The 19,701-nt window shown below is 50.7% G+C and overlaps 1 protein-coding gene across 4 annotated transcripts in view; it reads right to left on the bottom strand.

Annotated features, from left to right (window-relative positions):
* Positions 1 to 19,701, bottom strand: part of gbe1b (glucan (1,4-alpha-), branching enzyme 1b) — a 394,510-nt gene that overhangs the window by 138,695 nt on the left and 236,114 nt on the right. For all 4 annotated transcript variants that reach the window (XM_052014127.1, XM_052014129.1, XM_052014128.1 and 1 more), the window contains exon 5: positions 14,352 to 14,487. In XM_052014127.1, coding sequence (XP_051870087.1) covers positions 14,352 to 14,487 — 136 coding nt within the window. The remainder of the gene's footprint in view (positions 1 to 14,351; positions 14,488 to 19,701) is intronic.

The following is a 19,701-nucleotide window of genomic DNA, read 5'->3' as shown; positions in this document are numbered from 1 at the left end:
GTCCTGAACCTAGAGAAGCACCCTCCAAACCCCACCCCCCCCCCCACAAATCACAGCAAGGCTGCCAGAGTGGATCTGGAGGACGCCCCCTCCCACTGTGAGGGTGTGTGGCCCTGGGACTGGGATAGGTTGACGTGTGCACACAGACATCCCGACCAAGTTCCTCCTCCTCCGCCCACCCACCAGCTGGGCCGAGGTATTCCCCCCCCCCCCCACTGCATTCACCACGCTCCCCCACTGCCCCGCGCTCTCCGTTCCGTCCACCATCACCCCTGGTATCCCACCACCCCAGGTATCCCACAACCCCCACCCACTGCTCCGACAATGCCCTGCCCTGTACTCCCACGATGAGACTGTGTCTGTTGTCACCAGTGTGGCCCACCTCCTCACCACCTGGACCCTGCTCCTTCTCGCCCTCGAATTCAGTTGTCAGAAAACCCCAGGATCATTGCCCCACAGAGGTGCCGAACTGTGTCAGATTCTAAACCAAACAATACAAGGGAAAACTGCAGGCTGAGCCCGTCTGCACGGGGAGCTGCAGTAACCTGCGATGGGTCCGTGCACAGGGAGCTGCAGTAACCTGCGATGGGCCATGCATGGGAAGCTGCAGTAACCTGCGATGGGTCTGCACGGGAAGCTGCAGTAACCTGAGATGGGTCCGTGCACGGGGAGCTGCAGTAACCTGCTATGGGTCTGCACGGGAAGCTGCAGTAACCTGCGATGGGTGTGCACGGGAAGCTGCACTAACCTGCGATGGGTCCATGCACGGGAAGCTGCAGTAACCTGCGATCGGCCGTGCATGGGAAGCTGCAGTAACCTGCAATGGGCCTGCATGGGAAGCTGCAGTAACCTGCGATGGGCTGTGTGTGCCTCAAGCATATTTGGTGTGGATCCAGTGAGCTGAATGGCCTGTGTCGGAGGAGCATTGAGTCAATGGTTCTTTATTTGCAGACACTTGCACTCTGTTTGACTGTACTGTTGTCCCCAAGGCTTTGATAATGAGCCTGCAGTGTTCTACAAATTTGCAGCTTTTTAATAAAAAAAATCTCCACTTTATTAAACCAATTAACTGTATCTGCATGATGGGATTCAGCCTGTCTGACTCGCCTTTCATCTCTCCCCTCCCAGCCTTTGGTCCCTGTCTGTGCTTTCACCATCCCTGATGGAGACACCATGCCTGACGTACAACCCTGCCCTCCCAGAGCCAACGTCCAGCCCTGCAACCTTCTCAGCATACTACAAACACCATCTCTACCATACCTGCTGCCACCTCATGCAGTCCCAAAGCACTCCACAATCACTTTGAAATACCGGCACCATTGTAATGTAACAGCCCATGTGTGCACAGCAAGATCCCACAACAGCAAAATGACACTGACCCAGTGAAACGAGGCAAGGGTCAACCACTGGCCAAAACACTTGCCCTTTGTGTCCCCAGGAGGGCATTGGTTTCATCTCATCAGAAAATTAGCACTTCTTACTGCAGATGTACAGTGGAGAACATTCTGACTGGTTGCATCACCACCTGCTATGGAGGCTCCAATGTGCAGGATCGGAAGAGGCTGCAGAGGGTTGTAGACGCAGCCAGCTCCATCACAGGCACAAACCTCCCCACCATCAAGGATATCTTCAAGAGGCGTTGCCTCAAGGTGGTGGTAGCCATCACTGAGGACCCTCACCACCCAAGACATGCCCTCTTCACGTGACTACCGTCGGGGAGGAGGTACAGGAGCCTGAAGACCCACACTCAATGTTTCAGGAACAGCTTCTTCCCCTCCGCCATCAGATTCCTGAAAGGTCCATGAACACTACCTCGTTATTGCTTTTATTTTGCACTATTTTGTAATTTATTGTAATTGTATGTCTCTGCACTGTACCGCTGCCGGAGAACAACAAACTTCACACCATATGTCTGTGGTAATAAACCTGATTCTGATTCATCTTCCAGCACCCGGCCCTTTGCCTTCTATACCTGGGCGGTTCAAGTGCTCACCCAGACGTTTCTTAAATGCTGTCAGTGACCCCACTGCTTCCACCTCTCTCTCGGACGGTGTCCTCCAGTTACTCACCTCTCTCTGGGTGAGAAAGGTCCTCCTCACATCCCCTCTCAATCTCTCCCACCTTACCCTAACCCTACGTCCTCCGGTTTTCTCCCTCTGCAGTCTACCCTCATCAACTTATACACGTCAATCATGTCCCTCTTACCCTCCTCTGCAGTTCTGAGGAGATACTGGAGAGGCTGGTTGTGTCTTCCCTGGAGCAGGGGGAGGTTAAGAGGTTACCCCATCCATGTCTGATGTTATACATCAGTTTGGCCCTCAGCCTCCGATGCTCCAGGGAAAACAACCCAGTCTATCCATCTCTCCCCATAACTAAAGACCTCCATCCCAGGGAACACCCTGATGAGTTTCCTCAGCACTCTCTCCAGCACAATCGCATGCTGCTGAGCCACCGATCCCTCGGTGGGACTGACAGTGTCAATGGCTGAGGGGGTGAGTTTATGATGGATATTACCATCCAACAGCATTTACTGTTCAGCCTTGCAGAGACCAAGCATGTTGTGTGTAAGCACAGTCCGTGTTATGCAGAAGGACAGGTCGCAACAGAAATTATAATTCACCTTAAAAGGCCCCATTGGTTTCCGTTTTCAGTGGCTGGAACCATGGTGGAAACGTCCTGCAGATTTAGCCCTTTCAGACTGCTTCCAACGTTGACAAACTATGTGGCAAGTAAACAAAATCAGAAATGCTGGAAGAACTCAGCCAGTCGAGCAGGAGAAACCAGTTAACGTTGAGGGTCAGTAACCCTGCCTCAGAACTGGGCAGTGAGCGAAGGGGTGTCAGTTTTCTAATGAGAGCTGGGGGGAGCAGTGAGTGAGACAGAGGTCTCTATGGACACAGATAAAGACAGATCAGGTAATAAGGAGCATCAGGCATAACCATTACATGGAACAGTACAGCACAGGAGCAGGCCCTTTCGTTCTGCACTGACCACGATGCTGATCAACTAACCCCATCTGCCTGCACACAGTCCGTATCCCTCCATCCACTCCCTGTTCATGTGCCTGTCTAAATGTCTTTTAAATGTTGCTGTTGTAGCTGCTTCCATCATCTCCCCGGCAGTGTGTTTCAGGCACCCACCACCCTCTGTGTAAAAAACTTGTCTCACAAATCTCCTTCAGACTTTCCCCCTCACACCTTGAACCCGTGCACTCCAGTATCTGACATTTCCTCCCTGGGAAACAGACTCTGACCACCTATCCTATCGATGCCTCTCATAATTTTGTACACTCCTATCAGCTCTCTCCTCAGCCTCCAACTCTCCAGAGAAAACAACACAAGTTTGTCCAACCTCTTCTTACCGCAAATACTCTCCAATCCAAGCAGCATCCTGGTGAACCTCTTCTGCACCCTCTCCAAGGCCTCCACATCCTTCCTGTGATGTGGAGACCAGAACTGCACACAATACTCCAAATGTGGCCAGACCAAAGCTTTAAGCAGCTGTAATGTGACTTCCCAACCTTTACACTCAATGCTGAAGGCAAGTGTGCCGCATACCTTCTTCACCACCCTAGCTACTTGTGTTGCCACTTTCAGGGATCTATGGGCTTTTGCACCCCAAGATCCATCTGGGGTGCTCCTGAGGGTCCTGCCATTTACTGTGTATTTTTCTCTTGCATTTCTCCTCCCAAAGTGCAACACCTCACACTTGTCTGGATTAAACTCCATCTGCCACTTCTCCGCCCATGTCTGTAACTGATCTGTGTCCTGCTGTATCCTTTGACAACCTTTTTCACTGCCCTCAGTGCACCCACCTTCATATCCAAGTCTTTAAGGTACATAACAAACAAGGGTCCCAGGACCGATCTCTGTGGTAACCACTGGTCACAGACCTTCAATCAGAAAAGCAAAGGGTGGTAGAGGTAGCGTACGGCATCCTTGCCTTCATCAGCTGGGGCGTTGAGTATGAAAGTTGGGAAGTGCTGGGATCAGCACCAGGAATACCCAAATATGATGAGGTACCAGCACAGTGAAGTGTTAAATAGCGCAAAGCAACGTCACATTCAACAGGCCAGACTGAAGCTTAGACAACCTTCCTCACTGTCCACTATCCACTGACTTTGGTGTTATCCACAGACTTACTAACCATGCCAACTGCATTCTGATCTAAGTCGTCAATACAGATGACAAAAACAGTGAAAGACAGAAAGAACTACAGAAGCTGGAAATCTGAAATGACAACAGAAAATTCTGGAAACGCTCACTGGATCAGGCCTCACCTGTGGGAAGTGAAACACGGCTGATGTTTTGGGGCGACCCTTCCTTGGGCCTGACCTGCTGAGCATTTCTCGCAGTAACATTGAGATTTCCACATTCCTGACTGCTTGCACTCTAGTCTGAATCGTGCCCTTGGGCACCCAGATCCTTCCAAACACTGGAGCAGAAAAATTTGCTGAGGTCTAGGAAACAGCAAGGACTGGCACTGACCGGAGAGCCTGCTCAAGGAGCAGGCACAGACCTGAATGGCCCACAGTGTGCAGTAATGTTCTGAGACCTTACCTTCTAAGATGAACCAGTGAGAGAAGAATAAATATTAAATGTGGCGTAAGTTCCATGATCGGGAGCTCCGAAGTGTAAGATATCCTGGGAGCCCATTTACAGCACTCTGCTGTAATTTATGCTGGCTGAAGTGTGCCTTTAGTATTCAGCAAGTTCAGACGTGCTCTTTATGTACTCACGGTGAGCAGATTCCCCTGGAGCTGCACTCCTGAAGTTTTACAAATTTACGTATTTGCTGAATGGACTGAGCTGGATGGTCTACTGGTAACTAGAGTAAACGCAAGCATCTCCACAGAGCACTGCCACACCAGGTTCACCCCTCGACAGTGCCAGCACAGTGCCTTGGAGAAAGTGGTTAAAACAAGAGCTTGCTTGAGAGTCTTCTGAGGCAGGGTCGCAATTTGTAACCATTCAGAAGCATCAAGATGAAGTAGGCTGTTAAATGTGAAATGAACTCTCCCCTCTTGCTTTTTATTTAATCAATAAATCCTCTCCAGGCAGTTATACTTTGCATTTTTCCCATCAGTATAATTTTCAGACACCACTCGGAACTGAACAGCGCCATGCTGTTAAAGTGAAGCCATTGTTCAATTGTAGAGGAGCAAGCAGGCATTCCCCCAGTCAGTGCATGTCTTGCATGGTCTGTACTCCCTGGGGTCAGGCTAATGGATGATGCAGAATATGCTGCAGGCGAAGGGAGAGAGCCAGGGCTTGTGCACATGTTGGCACCAATACAGGGGGCAGAAACAGACATCCTCCACTCAGTGCCAGGAGCTTCAAACAGCTGAACCCTGCAATTACCAGTCTCTGGATGCTCCCAGTGCCACACGCTGGTGAGAACAGAAACAGGAACATCGGCAGATTAACGTGGAGCTCAGGACAGGGTGCAGGAGGAAGGGCTGGGTCATCGGGAATGCTTCTGGGGCAGGGAGAGGACCAGCAATGGATGGATGGTTGCACCATAGCAAGGCTGGGACCATGTTCCTGGCAGGGGCTTCACAAACGTAGCTGGCAGGGAGGTGGACACCAGCATTGCAAAAGAAAAGGACACTAAGGTGCACCGTAGAAGGTAGTCAGAGTCAGGAGTCGAACAGCCTTTCGGAAGGGCTGTCTCAGAGAGAGATGAAGTGACAGAGGCAGCTTTGGAGCACACTATGGGGTGGCAAGGTGGATTTGTGAGTATAAACAGTTGCATGGGATCATGGTGGAGTGGCTCATAAAGGGCAGGAGCTGGATGCTGAACCTTCCCGGATACAAGGTGTTGAACGGAGGTGGAGAGGCAGTGCCGATAAAGGAAGAAAACATGCTGGAGGGGAACAGCTCTCCAGTTTCCTTCCACATCCCAAAGATATGCTGGTTGATTGGCGACTGTACATCACCTCTGGTGTAGGTGGCTGAGAGGGGACTGAGGGGTCGTGTGGGAGAATAGGTCACAGGGAAATAAGTGGGAGTGGGAGTGATGGGATTGCTCTGAGAGCCAGTATTGGCCTGATGGACCAAAAGGCCTCCTTCGTGTCATACGGCAATATGAGTAAGGAGTACTCACACTTCTCGGGTAGGTAGATCCACCAGCTGCTGGGTGGTGATATTGGGAGGGTTCCAATCACCCCAATATTGACTGGATTCATGTCAGAGCGAAGAAAGGAGAGGACTTTCTGGAACGTGCTCTGAGAACTTCCTTGACCTGAATGCTTCCGATCCAAAGAGGCAGTGCTAGATCTGGTTCTGGGGACCGAGTGAGAAGCACAACCCCTGTGGATGGGGGACCTTGGATCACAACAATGGAGCGGGAGATGGAGAGATTTGAAGTACAATCTGACTGGAGGCTGGACTTCAAGAGGATGAGAAGGGACTCTGCTGGGGAAAGAGGACCTGAATATTGGGAAGGGACTCTCACAGCAATGGAAGATCTCTGAAGAACAGATATTTCAGGTACATTGTCACAAGAGGGAAGGCAAGAGAACCAACGTGTGGGCTCCCTGAATGATGAAGGAGGCAGGGAAGATGATGGAACAAGTGATGTGTGATACGTTCCAAAGACAACCAGAGTGCGAGGTGAAAAAGGGAGGAGATGAATATAGAGAGGCAGTAACGTAGAGAGGAAGCAGACACCTTCTGTGAGAAATAACTCAGCAGGTCAGGCAGCAGCTGCAGAAGGAGAAACAAAGTCAATGTTCCATCAGATTTCTGAACGGTCCATGAACCTATAAACACTACCTTGTTGTTCCACTTTGGCATTATTTATTTATTTTTGTAACTTACAGTAATTTTTATGTCTTTATGTCTTGCACTGTACTGCTGCCACAGAACAACACATTTTACAACATACGTCAGTGTTAATAAACCTGTACTCAGCAGAGTTAAGTCTGTCTCACCTGTCAGAACCCCTTCCCCACACCCTCCCTGCAGCTTCTCTTCTCTCCCCCCGGTTCTGACGAAGGGTCTCCCACCTGAACCATTAACTCTGTCTGCCCACAGACCTGCTCAGTGCTTCCACAAAGTACAGGATTGGGTACCAAACATTCCTGGAAAGAGGGGAAGAAAGGAGGGTGGGTGGCAGTGCTGTAATCCCACACAACATTGGTGTCATTACACTACCGCAAGTATTCCATAGGTCACCAGCTAGTGGAAGGATAGTGAGGAGTAAAGTGGCAGGGAAGAAGCCTTTTCTGTTTGTTGCAGATGAGGTTGGAGTGGAGAGTGCTGCTGTAAAGCTGCCTGGAGGAGTGACGTGCAGTTCTTAGCCTTCAACAGCAAGTCTGGTGCCGCTATTGAGTAGACAATTGGAACAAACAATTGGGTATGTGGCAGGTTTCCTTCCTCCACCAGCCGTCAGTCAAAGCTGGATGCTGGGAATCCGAAATAACAGCAGACAGTGGCCACTATCCAGGGACCCAGTCTGTCCAGGTGAAGCAGAGATTCACGGGCACCTCTCCCACTCTCGTGAACTGCAGTGTTCACACTGCGGTCTCCTCTACACTGGGGTGACCAGACAGTGACCGTTCTACAGAGCACTGGCGTTGGGTCTGCAGGGGTGACTCCGAGCTTCCCGTTGCTGCAATTCCCAATCCCACTCTGACCAATTGGTCTGTGGCTCCTGCACTGTTACGATGTCCTGATGCAGGGCTTTGACCGAAACGTTGACAATTCCTTCCCCCCCACAGATGCTGCTCAATCCACTGAGTTCCTCCAGAACACTGCATGTTGGTCCATCTGTGACATTGGCTCAGCTGGATGGTTTCTCTCCCTGGAGTGGAGGACACACCCAAGACTTGAGCTGCCGGACACATCCTCCTGCTCTGCACTTCACAACTGCCACATTCTCTTGTCCATGTTCTCCCGCTCTGACTGTTCCCATTCACTCACTGACCAGATCACCATGTCTACATCTATCCCCATGGTCACCCGGTTTTACCCCATCAGAGACACACCCGCCCTACCCTCCCTGCAGCTTTGCTTCTCTCCCAGTTCTGGTGAGGGCTCTCCAACCTGAACCTTTCCCCCGTTTCTCCTCCCACAGACACGGCCTGACCCACTGAGTGTTGCCAGCACTTCCTGTTGTTAATTTGGATGTCCCAGCCATCCCTGCAGTTCCCCAATCGTTCCCAGGGATTATTTAATAACAGGGGAATTTTTCCTGGAACACTGGCCAATGTTTACCCCTCAACCAATCTGATTAAGAACAGATTACTGGTCATTATCAGTTGTGGGATCTTGCTGTGTATGAATTATCAGCCTTGCTTCCACCATTACAGCGGTAACTGAACTTTTGGATGTTCTCAGTTGAAGGGCATGGATAAATGCCGGTTCATCATTTAAAACAATCCTTTCCGTGCTCCTACTGCACCCTGACGTGGAATGAAATCTTCAGGAACGGTTCACAAACTGGGACCAAATCCACGGCTGGGGAAGTGAGAGGGCAGCCATCGTCGTGGTGCTGGGTCTGGGGCTGAGTGAAGGGAACCTCACCCTCCACCTACAGCTAACCTCTACTCACTGGTGCAGCCGTGACTTCGCACTGAAACGCGTGACGATGGCACTGGAACTTGCAGCAACACCACCGACTGTCACTGATGTGAAACCTCCAGCTCCTCCAGCGCTCTGCCAGGTGATAGGTTCATGGCTGATCTGACTGTAACCTGAGAGGACTTCAACCTCTCCCCTGGAACATTCAGAGACATTGAGTCGGTATTGAGGGGCTGATCCCAACTTCAGGAAACTCTTCTGCTGTGGGTCATCCACCTGTGATCCTGGCTCAGACGGTCTCTCTCCATTGGCCAGCCTTCCCTGCTCACCATGTCCTACAGCCCTGCTTTACACTCCTTTGTGTCCTCACTCTCAAACTGCCCTCGTTCTATAGATTTTTACTTCACTTTCTCTCTCTGAGACCATCTCCATTAATCAGGCGACTCCACTACTTATCCCAGTGGTAACCCTGACCTCACCCCATCACAGGTATCCCCTTTGCCCTACCCACCACTCCCCCAGCTACTCGGCAGCTTAAAGCAAACTTACTTTCCCTTTGCCAGTTCTGATGAAAGATCTTTGCCTTCACACATTAGATTTATTTTCCACAGACGCTGCCTGACCCACTGAGTGTTCCAGCATTTCCTGCTTTTATTTCAGATTTGCAGCACCAGTGGTTGTGATTTTCATTGGTCAGGTTCCTGGGTTTTAGTGTCGCAGACGGAAGGATACAGGCCGTGGCTGTACACCAGAACTCTGACACTCTCCCACCTACAGACGTCAGCCGCACGCCCACACCTACAGACGACAGCCGTGTGCACCCATCTACAGACGTCAGCCGTGTGCACCCACCTACAGACAACAGCCGTGCGTCCCCACCTAAAGACGACAGCCGTGCGCCCCCATCTACAGACGACAGCCGTGTGCACCCATCTACAGACGTCAGCCGTGTGCACCCACCTACAGACAAGTCGTGCGTCCCCACCTACAGACAACAGCCGTGCACCCCCACCTACAGACAACAGCCGTGCGCCCCCACCTACAGACAACAGCCGTGCGCACCCATCTACAGACGTCAGCCGTGCGCCCACACCTACAGACGACAGCCGTGTGCCCCCATCTACAGACGGCAGCCGTGCGCCCCCACCTACAGACGACAGCCGCGTGCCCCCACCTACAGACGACAGCCGCGCGCCCCCACCTGTAGACGACAGCCACGCGCTCCCACCTACAGACGACAGCCGTGCGCCCCCACCTACAGACGACAGCCGTGCGCCCCCACCTGTAGACGACAGCTGCGTGCTCCCACCTACAGACGACAGCCGTGCGCCCCCACCTACAGACGTCAGCCGTGTGCTCCCACCTACAGACGACAGCCGTGTGCTCCCACCTACAGACGACAGCCGTGCGCCCCCACCTACAGACGACAGCCGTGTGCACCCATCTACAGACGTCAGCTGTGCGCCCACACCTACAGACGACAGCCGTGCGCCCCCACCTACAGACGACAGCCGTGTGCCCCCACCTACAGACGACAGCCGTGCGCCCCCACCTGTAGACGACAGCCGCGCGCTCCCACCTACAGACGACAGCCGTGCGCCCCCACCTACAGATGACAGCCGTGCGCCCCCACCTGTAGACGACAGCCGCGTGCTCCCACCTACAGACGACAGCCGTGCGCCCCCACCTACAGACGACAGCCGTGCGCCCCCACCTGTAGACGACAGCCGTGCGCTCCCACCTACAAACGACAGCCGTGTGCACCCACCTACAGATGACAGCCGTGCGCCCCCACCTACAGACGACAGCCGTGCGCCCCCACCTACAGACAACAGCCGTGCGCCCCCACCTGTAGACGACAGCCGTTTGCTCCCACCTACAGATGTCATCTCCTGCTGGCCAGCAGAACATGGCAGATCTGAAGCTGTCGTCATGCATTTTCCCACAAGTCTCAGATCTCCTGCAGACCAAGGAGCAGAGTGTCCACACCGACTCTGCTCTGCAGTCCTCTCAGGCAGGGAATTCATACGGTTCACGACTCCCGCTCCTTAGATGGGCAACCACTTACTGTGAAACTACGCTCCCCGGTTCTAGATAGCCCTACCTCTCACCATCCATGCTGTCAACCCTTCAGGCTGTTACACACTTCAATAAGATGACCTCTTGTTCTTCAAACTTTCTACATCTGTCCACCCCTCCATCCCAGGAGGCACCTGGTGAACCTTGCCTGAAATGCCTCCATGTTACCATAACCATTCACTGAGGTGAGCAAAACTGGTGCAATAGGTGTGGTACCTCTCAAAATAAACTGCAAAAATTATTCCCCCTGGGATAAACCACTCCTGAAGACTCGGAGCTTTACAGTCGATTTCCACCCACCCACCCCACCCCAGATCATTCCACAGAGTCAGGTGTCACCTCTCCGCCCGGATCAATTGACTCCCTTCCCCAGTTCTGGATGTTCTTTGGCCTGAAATGTTAACTCTGTGTCTCCACAGATGATGTCTGACCCACTGAGTGTTTCTGGCACTTTTGTTGTTTTATCATGAAAGGCTCTGAAGCCCTGGTCACACACGTGTGTGCATGAGCCCGTGGAGGAACTGCAAAGTTATGAAAGCTAACTGCTTGGCTGGGGAAGTGTGGGTGTGAGGGTTCTGATCCCTGGGACACAGGTCTCGCAGGACTGGCAGTACGGAGCTGCAATACCAAGGAGCACCTCGGGGAATCTGGCTGCATTCAGTATTTACATAATAAAAGAGAAAACAATAGCAATCGTCTCAAATAGCAATTAAGACAAAAATATTTCCTTGATCCAACAGCTCTATGAATTTTAAACAAATATAATGCATTTTGCTTTGATCAAAACAGACTTTAGCGTGATTTTAAAACTACAGTAATTGCTCTGCAAACTACAGGATTTTTTTTACTCCAAGCCAACAAATCTATTCATAAAAATCTTTTATGCAGTTGCCAAGCAATCTATCAGCATGATATTGTCTCTGGGAAGGTACGAAGATGAGCGTGATTGTCTGAATAATGAGCAACTTCATTATGCTGAACCATATGCTGAAGCACTAACTTCAAATAAAATACTGCAATTGTCCAGATGCACAAGAATTAAACCACAAGGAATCCACCGCAGTTCCAAACAAGCGGAAGTTAAAGGACGTAAACAGTGCTTAACTCCTCAGCCACTTTGGTTGTTGCTCATGAAACTTGCATGAGGCATTATTCTACTTTATCAAACCAACACACCGCTCAGTCCCTTCAACCTGCTCATCTCCCAGCTGTCACACCTCTGTTCCACTGTGGTCCTCAACAGCTCGCGTCCCAAACTGCAGCGGTGGTGGGGGTGTGGTTGGGGGTGGGGGGTGGCTGTGATGGGTGGGGGTGATGGGGGTGATGGGGGGGTGGGGGTGGTGGTTGGGGTTGGGGTGTGGGGTGGGGTTGGGGGTAGTGGGGGTGGTGTGGGTGGTGATGGTGGTGGTGGGGGTGGGGGGGGGGTATTAGAATCCATTTGCCACTCCTGGGAACACCAGCACGTGCAGGTTCCTCCCTGGTGCACAGTGCTGGGGCTCACCACCACCTTCCCAGGAGCAGTTAGGGATGGGAATACATGCCAAGCTTGTCTGGGATGCACAGACGTTAGTATACAAGGCCCCGAGCCGTGGGACTGATGGACTGAACTTTAACAACTGCGTCTGATGTGTCACCTGCACCCAGTGAGCACCCCAACAGCACTCACCTACCGTGCTGTGTCGCAGCATCACACGTCTCCACACAAAGGATTCTCCAAAGTGGAGACTTCCAGTGATAACAACTGCATCAGGAAATGCTTCCTCACCCTCGGCCACAGAAACGGGCCCTTCAGCCTGTCACGCCATGTTGACCCTTTACCCATCTACACTCTGTCCGTATCCTTCTGTGCCTTGCCTATCTGAGCATCTGTCAGCGTGTTCCAGATATCAACCATTCTGTGTAAAAATAAATTTCCTCTTAAATCCCCTTTGAATCTCCACTCACCTTAAACCTGTGCCCTCTTGTTTCTGATGCTCCTACAATGAGGAAAAGACTCTGACACCCCACCCCATCTGTGCCCTTTATAACTTTAGACACCTCTTTCAGGTCACCCCTCAGCCTCCTTCACTCCAGGGAAGACAAGCCCAGCCTGTCCAATCTCTCCCCATAACTAAAGTTTTTCAATCCAGGCACCGTCCTGGAGAACCTCCTCTTCACTCCCCACAGTGTATCTACATCCTTCCTGTAGTAGGACAACCAGAACAGCACACAGTGCACTGTGCAGCCTAACCAGTGTTTTGTATGCAGCTTAACATCCTAACTTTTATATTCCATGCCCTGACCTATAAGGCAAGTGTGCCACATGCCTTCTTCACCACCCTATCCGCTTTGTTGCCTCTTTCAGGAAACAATGGACTCGAACCCTAAGGTCTCTCTGTTCCCCAACATTCCTCAGCGCCCTACCGTTTACTGTATATGTCTGACCCCTGTTTGAATTCCTAAAATGCATCACCTCACATTTGTCGTGATTAAGTTCCATCAGACAACACTCCGCCCAACTTTTCATCTGATCTATGTCCTGCTGTAGCCTTAGACAACCTTCCTCGCTATCCACAACACCACCAAGAAATGGGACAGTACAGCACAGGAACAGGCCCTTCGGCCCACCATGTCTGTGTTGACCGTGATGTCACATTAAACTAACCCTATCTGCCTGCACACGGTCCGTATCCCTCCAGTCCCGGCCTGTTCATGTGTCTGTCTAAATGCCTCTTGATGTTGCTGTTGTAGCTGTTTTACCACCTCCCCGGCAGTGTGTTCTGGGCACCCACTGCTCTCTGTGTAAAAAACTTGTCTCACAAATCTCCTTCAGACTTTCCCCCTCACAGCTTGAACCTACACACTCCAGTATTTCACATTTCCACCCTGGGAAACAGACTCTCACCACCTACTCTATCGATGCCTCTCATATTTTGTACACTTCTATCAGCTCTCTCCTCAGCCTCCAACTCTCCAGAGAAAGCAACCCAAGTTTGTCCAACCTCTCCGTACTGCTAATACTTTCTAAACTGGGCAATATCCTGGTGAACCTCTTCGGCACCCTCTCAAAAGCCTCCACATCCTTCCTGTAATGGGGCAACCAGAATTGCACACAATGTTCCAAATGTGGCCTAACCAAAGTGCAACGTGATTTCCCAACTTTTATACTCAATGCCTCAACCAATGAAGGAAAGCGTGCTGTACGCCTTCTTCACCACCTTATCTACTTGTGCAGCCACTTTCAGGGAGCCATGGACTTGGAGCCCAAGATATCTCTGTACATCAATGCTCTTAAGGGTCCTGCCATTTACTGTAGAACTTTCAAGTCATCCTTAAACTTACTGATCATCCCTCCTACATTCACACCCAAGTCGCTACACCTGAAACCCCTGGGCACAGCCTTTCCTTGGCTGGCAATTCCCAAGCTTCATCCCTCAGGTACGTGATGCTTCTCAGCTGGATTGTTTCCAGCTGCTGGTGGGCCAAGGCTCTGATTCCCTTGTGACAGGAGGGTATTGGACCAGGCGTCATTACTTCTGCAGAGATGTGGAGCCCTAGGACTGATCAGACACCTCCCTCTGCCTCCAACCTGCGTTCAATTTCTTCCCACACTTCAAACCACGCACTCTACCCTTGTTATCATCCACCTCTGCTTCCTCACTGGACAGTCTCTCCCTCATCCGTCCAGTCCACGTGGACATCTGTCCTATTCCAAGCTGAAACCGATGGAGCGACAGGGAAATGGCTCAGCTCTCTGCTGCATCTTACCCAGATTCTTGATGCGGGCCAGCACGTTGTGTGTGAAGTTCTTGTATGTGGCGATAGTTCCTTCAGGAGAAGCTATCCCGACATGAGCTTCGTAGATCCTTACACTCTTTGGTCTCGGGGGATGAGGATGCCTGCGCTGCAACAAATAACAGCAGTTCCTTTGTCAGCAACACATCGACACTGAGACTTGTAAATTGCTCAGGCAGAGAGGATTTTAACCACATCCCCTGCCTCCGCACTGACATCCCAACAGTGTATACCCTGAAGTGTGAAGTCATGCATTTTCGAAGGAAGAATTAGAAGAGGTGATATAAGCCAAATAGAACAGTTTTAAACCAGGACTCAGGACCAGAGTGCAGGATGAGCGGTGGTGAAGGTCTCACATGTACAAACCCCTCAAAGTGCAGGACAAGTGCTGAGACTGCTTAGAAAGCAGATGCAACATTGGTATTGGTATTGCTTTATTATTGTCACTTGTACCGAGCTGACAAACTTGTCTTGCATACCGATCGTACAGGTCAATTCATTACACAGTGCAGTTACATTGAGTTAGTACAGAGTGCATTGATGTAGTACAGGTAAAAACAATAACAGCACAAAGTGTCACAGCTACAGGGAAAGTGCAGTGCAATAAGGTGCGAGGTCACAACAGGGTAGATCGTGAGGTCAGAGTCCATCTCATCGTACAAAGGAACCATTCAATAGTCTTATCACAGTGGGGTAGAAGCTGTCCTTCAGTCTGGTGGTACGTGCCCTCAGGCACCTGTATTTTCTACCTGATGGGAGAGGAGAGAAGAGAGAATGACCTGGGTGGGTGGGGTCTTTGATTATGCTGGCTGCTACACCAAGGCAGCGAGAGGTAAAGACAGAGTCCAAGGAAGGGAGGCTGGTGTCTGTGATGCGCTGGGCTGTGTCCACAACTCTCTGCAGTTTCTTGTGGTCCTGGGCAGAGCAGTTGCCGTACCAAGCCGTGATACATCCAGATAGGATGCTTTCTATGGTGCATCAATAAAAGTTGGTGAGTGATAACATTTGGTGAGTGATACATCTGGCTTCATACACAGCACGAAAGGTTACAGCAAACCCTTCCCAAACACGTTAAACCTGAGCTGGGATGTGTTCACCTCTGACACTGTGTTTCAGGAAGATGCTGCAGAGGCTGCAGAGAAAGGGTCTGAGGGATGAGGGTATGGGCAGGTACAACAAGCTGAGGCTCACTCTCCTGTAACAGAGGCGGAGGAGATTTGATGGAGGTTTTCACACACAAGAACAGGTTTTGATGGAGAACACAAAGGTTTAGGGTAAGGGTTTATTTTTAACAGAAGCAGCCTGGGAGCCGTAGGAGCAACAGTTCCCTTTCAGGTACGGTGAGTGTATTTAGAAACATAGAAACATAGAAAAACTACAGCACAATTCAGGCCCTTTGGCCCACAAAGCTGTGCCGAACATGTCCCTACCCTAGAAATTACTGGGCTTACCCATAGCCCTCTATTTTACTCAGCTCCATGTACCTATCTAACAGTCTCTTGAAAGACCCTATTGTATCCGCCTCCACCACCGTTTCCGGTAGCCCATTCCATGCACTCACCACTCTCTGAGTAAATAACATTGTCCTGACATCTCCTCTATACCTACTCCCCAGCACCATAAATCTATGTCCTCTTGTGGCCACCAATTCAGCCCTGGGGAAAAGCCTCTGACTATCTACCCTATCAATACCTCTCATCATCTTATACACCTCTATCAGGTCCCCCCTCATCCTCCATCTCTCTAAGGAGAAAAGGCCGAGTTCCCTCAACCTACTTTCATAAGGCATGCTCCGCATTCCAGGCAGCATCCTTGTAAATCTCCTCTGCACCCTTTCTAGGGCTTCCACATCTTTCCAGTAGTGAGGCGACCAGAACTGAGCACAATACTCCAAGTGGGGTCTGACCAGGGTCCTATATAGCTGCAACAATACCTCCCGGCTCCTAAATTCAATTCCCTGATTGATGAAGGACAATACACCATATGCCTTCTCAACCACGGAGTCAACCTGCGCAGCCACTTTGAGTGTCCTATGGACTCAGACCCCAAGATCCCTCTGATCCTCCACACTGCCAAGAGTCCTACCATTAAGACTATATTCCGCCAACATATTTGACCTACCAAAATGAACCACTTCACACTTACCTGGGTTGAACTGCATCTGCCACTTCTCACCCCAACTCTGCATCCTATCTATGTCCCTCTGTAACCTCTGACAGCCCTCCAAACTATCCACAACACCCCCAACCTTCGTGTCATCTGCAAACTTACTCACCCACCCCTCCACTTCCTCATCCAGGTCATTTATAAAAATCACAAAGAGTAAGGGTCCCAGTACAGATCCCTGAGGTCCACCACTGGTCACCGACCTCCACTCAGAATACGACCCTTCAACAACCACTCTTTGCCTTCTGTGGGCCAGCCAGTTCTGGATCCACACTGCAATGTCCCCTTGGATCCCATGTCTCCTCACCTTCTCCATAAGCCTTGCATGGGGTACCTTATCAAACGCCTTGCTTAGTCACATCCTCAAAAAATTCAATCAGGCTCGTAAGACAGGACCTGCCCTTGACAAAGCCATGCTGACTATTCCTAATCATATTATACCTCTCCAAATAAATCTTGCCTCTCAGGATGTTCTCCATCAGCTTACCAACCACTGAGGTAAGACTCACTGGCCTATAATTTCCTGGGATATCCCTACTCCTCTTCTTGAATAAGGGAACAACATCCGCAACACTCCAATCTTCCGGAACATCTCCTGTCTCCATCGACGACACAAAATCATTGTCAGAGGCTCTGCAATCTCCTCCCTCACCTCCCACAGCAACCTGGGGTACATCTCATCCGGTCCTGGCGACTTATCTAACTTGATCCTTTCCAAAAGTTTCAGCACCACCTCTTTTCTAATATCTACATGCTCAAGCTTTTCAGGCCGCTGCAAGTCCCCACTACAATCCCCCAGATCTTTTTTTGTGGTGAATACTGACGTAAAGTATTCATTAAGTACCTCCGCTATTTCTTCCGGATCCATACACACTTTCCCACTGCTGCACTTGATAGGCCCTATCCTTTCGCATCTCATCCTCTTACTCTTCACATACTTGTAGGATGCCTTGGGGTTTTCCTTAATCCTGCCCGCCAGGGCCTTCTCATGTCCCCTTCTGGCTCTCCTAATCTCTTTCTTAAGTTCCTTCCTTTTAGCCTTGTACTCCTCCAGATCTCTAACATTACGTAGCTCTCTGTACCTTTCGAATGCTTTTCTTTTCCTTTCGACTAGATTTATTATGGCCTTCGTACACCACGGTTCCTGTATCCTATCATGATTCCCCTGTCTCATCGGAACATGTCTATGCAGAGCTCCACACAAATACCCCCTGAATATTTGCCACATATCTTCCGTACTTTTCCCACAGAACATCTGTTCCCAATTTAATCTTCCAATTTCCTGCCTGAGAGCCTCATAATTCCCTTTACTCCAAGTAAACACCTTTCTAGCCTGTCTGTTCCTAACCCTCTCCAGTGCTAACGTAAAGGAGATAGAATTATGATCACTATCACCAAAATGTTCGCCCACCGAGAGATCTGACACCTGACCAGGTTCATTTCCCAATATCAAATCAAGGAACAGCCTCTCCTCTTGTAGGTCTATCTACATACTGTGTCAAGAACCCTTCCTGAACACACCTAACAAACTCCACCCTATCTATACCTCTCACTGTCTGGAGATGCCAATCGATGTTTGGGAAATTAAAATCCCCCATCACAACAACTCTGTTATTCTCACACCTTTCTAGGATCTCCTTCCCTATCTGCTCCTCAATAACCCTGTCACTATTAGGCGGCCTATAAAAAACACCCAGCGAAGTTATCGACCCCTTCCTGTTCCTAACCTCCACCCACAGAGACTCCGTAGACAATCCCTCCACGACGTCCACCTTTTCCGCAGCTGTGACACTATCTCTGATCAACAGTGCCACTCCCCCACCTCTCTTGCCTCCCTCCCTGTCCTTCCTGAAACATCTAAAACCCGGCACTCGAATCAACCATTCCAGCCCCAGAATCATCCAAGTCTCCGTAATGGCCACCACATCATAGCTCCAAGTATCAATCCAAGCTCTAAGCTCATCCGCCTTGTTCACAACACTCCTTGCATTAAAATAGACACATCTCAAGCCTGTCTGAACACGTCCCTTCTCTATCACCTGCCTATGGTACTTACTCCTAGCCTCCTCTATTTGAGAGCCAGACACCACTTCCCCAGTCTCTCCAGTATGGATCCCACCCCCCAACAATTCTAGTTTAAACTCTCCCCAGTAGCCTTAGCAAACCTCCCCGCCAGGATATTGGTCCCCCTGGGATTCAAGTGCAACCTGTCCTCTTTGAACCGGTCATACCTGCCCCAAAAAAGGCCCCAATGATCCAGAAAACTGAATCCCTGCTCCTTACTCTAATCCCTCAACCACGCATTTAACCTCCTCCTCATTCTGTTCCTATACCCACTGTCGCTTAGCACAGGCAGTAATCTGGAAATTACTACCTTTGAGATCCTGCTTCTCAACTTCCTTCCTAATTCTCTATAGTCTCTTTTCAGGACCTCATTCCTTTCCCTATCTACGTTGGTGGTACCAATATGTACCACGACCTCTGGCTGCTCTCCCTCCCCCTTCAGGATATCTTGGACGTGATCAGAAACATCCCGGACCCTGGCACCTGGGAGGCAAACTACCTTCCGAGTTTCTTTCCTGCATCCACAGAATCGCTTGTCTGCCTGGCTAACTATAGACTCCTCTATCACTAGTGCCCTCCTCTCTCCTTCCCTACCCATCTGAGCCACAGGGCCGGGCTCTGTGCCAGAGACACTGCCACTGTTGCTTCCCCCAGGTAGGCTGTCTCTCCCAACAGTACTCAAGCAGGAGTACTTATTGTCAAGGGGTACAGCCACAGGGGTACTCTCTAGTACCTGACTCTTCCCCTTCCCCCTCCTGACTGTGACCCAATTGCGTGATTCCGATGGCCCCGGTGTGACCACCTGCCTATAACTCCTCTCTATCACCTCCTCACTCTCCCTGACCGGACGAAGGTCATCGAGCTGCCTCTCCAGTTCCCTAACACGGTCCGTCAGGAGCTGCAGCTCGACACACCGGATGCAGATGTAGCCCTCCCGGAGGCAGGGAGACTCCAGGAACTCCCACATCTGACACTGAGTACAGGAAACCGCATTCATACCCCTTCCTTAACTCAAGTCACCTACCTTTCCTTGCTCCTTTACGCCGAAGCCCCTTGAGCCAAAGCCCAGAACACTCTGCTCCCACTCACTCCA

The sequence above is a fragment of the Pristis pectinata genome, chromosome 4 (genome assembly GCF_009764475.1).
Source record: "Pristis pectinata isolate sPriPec2 chromosome 4, sPriPec2.1.pri, whole genome shotgun sequence".
NCBI lineage: Eukaryota > Metazoa > Chordata > Chondrichthyes > Rhinopristiformes > Pristidae > Pristis > Pristis pectinata.
Note: the sequence above shows the minus strand (reverse complement) of the source record. Positions and strands in the feature narration are given on the sequence as shown.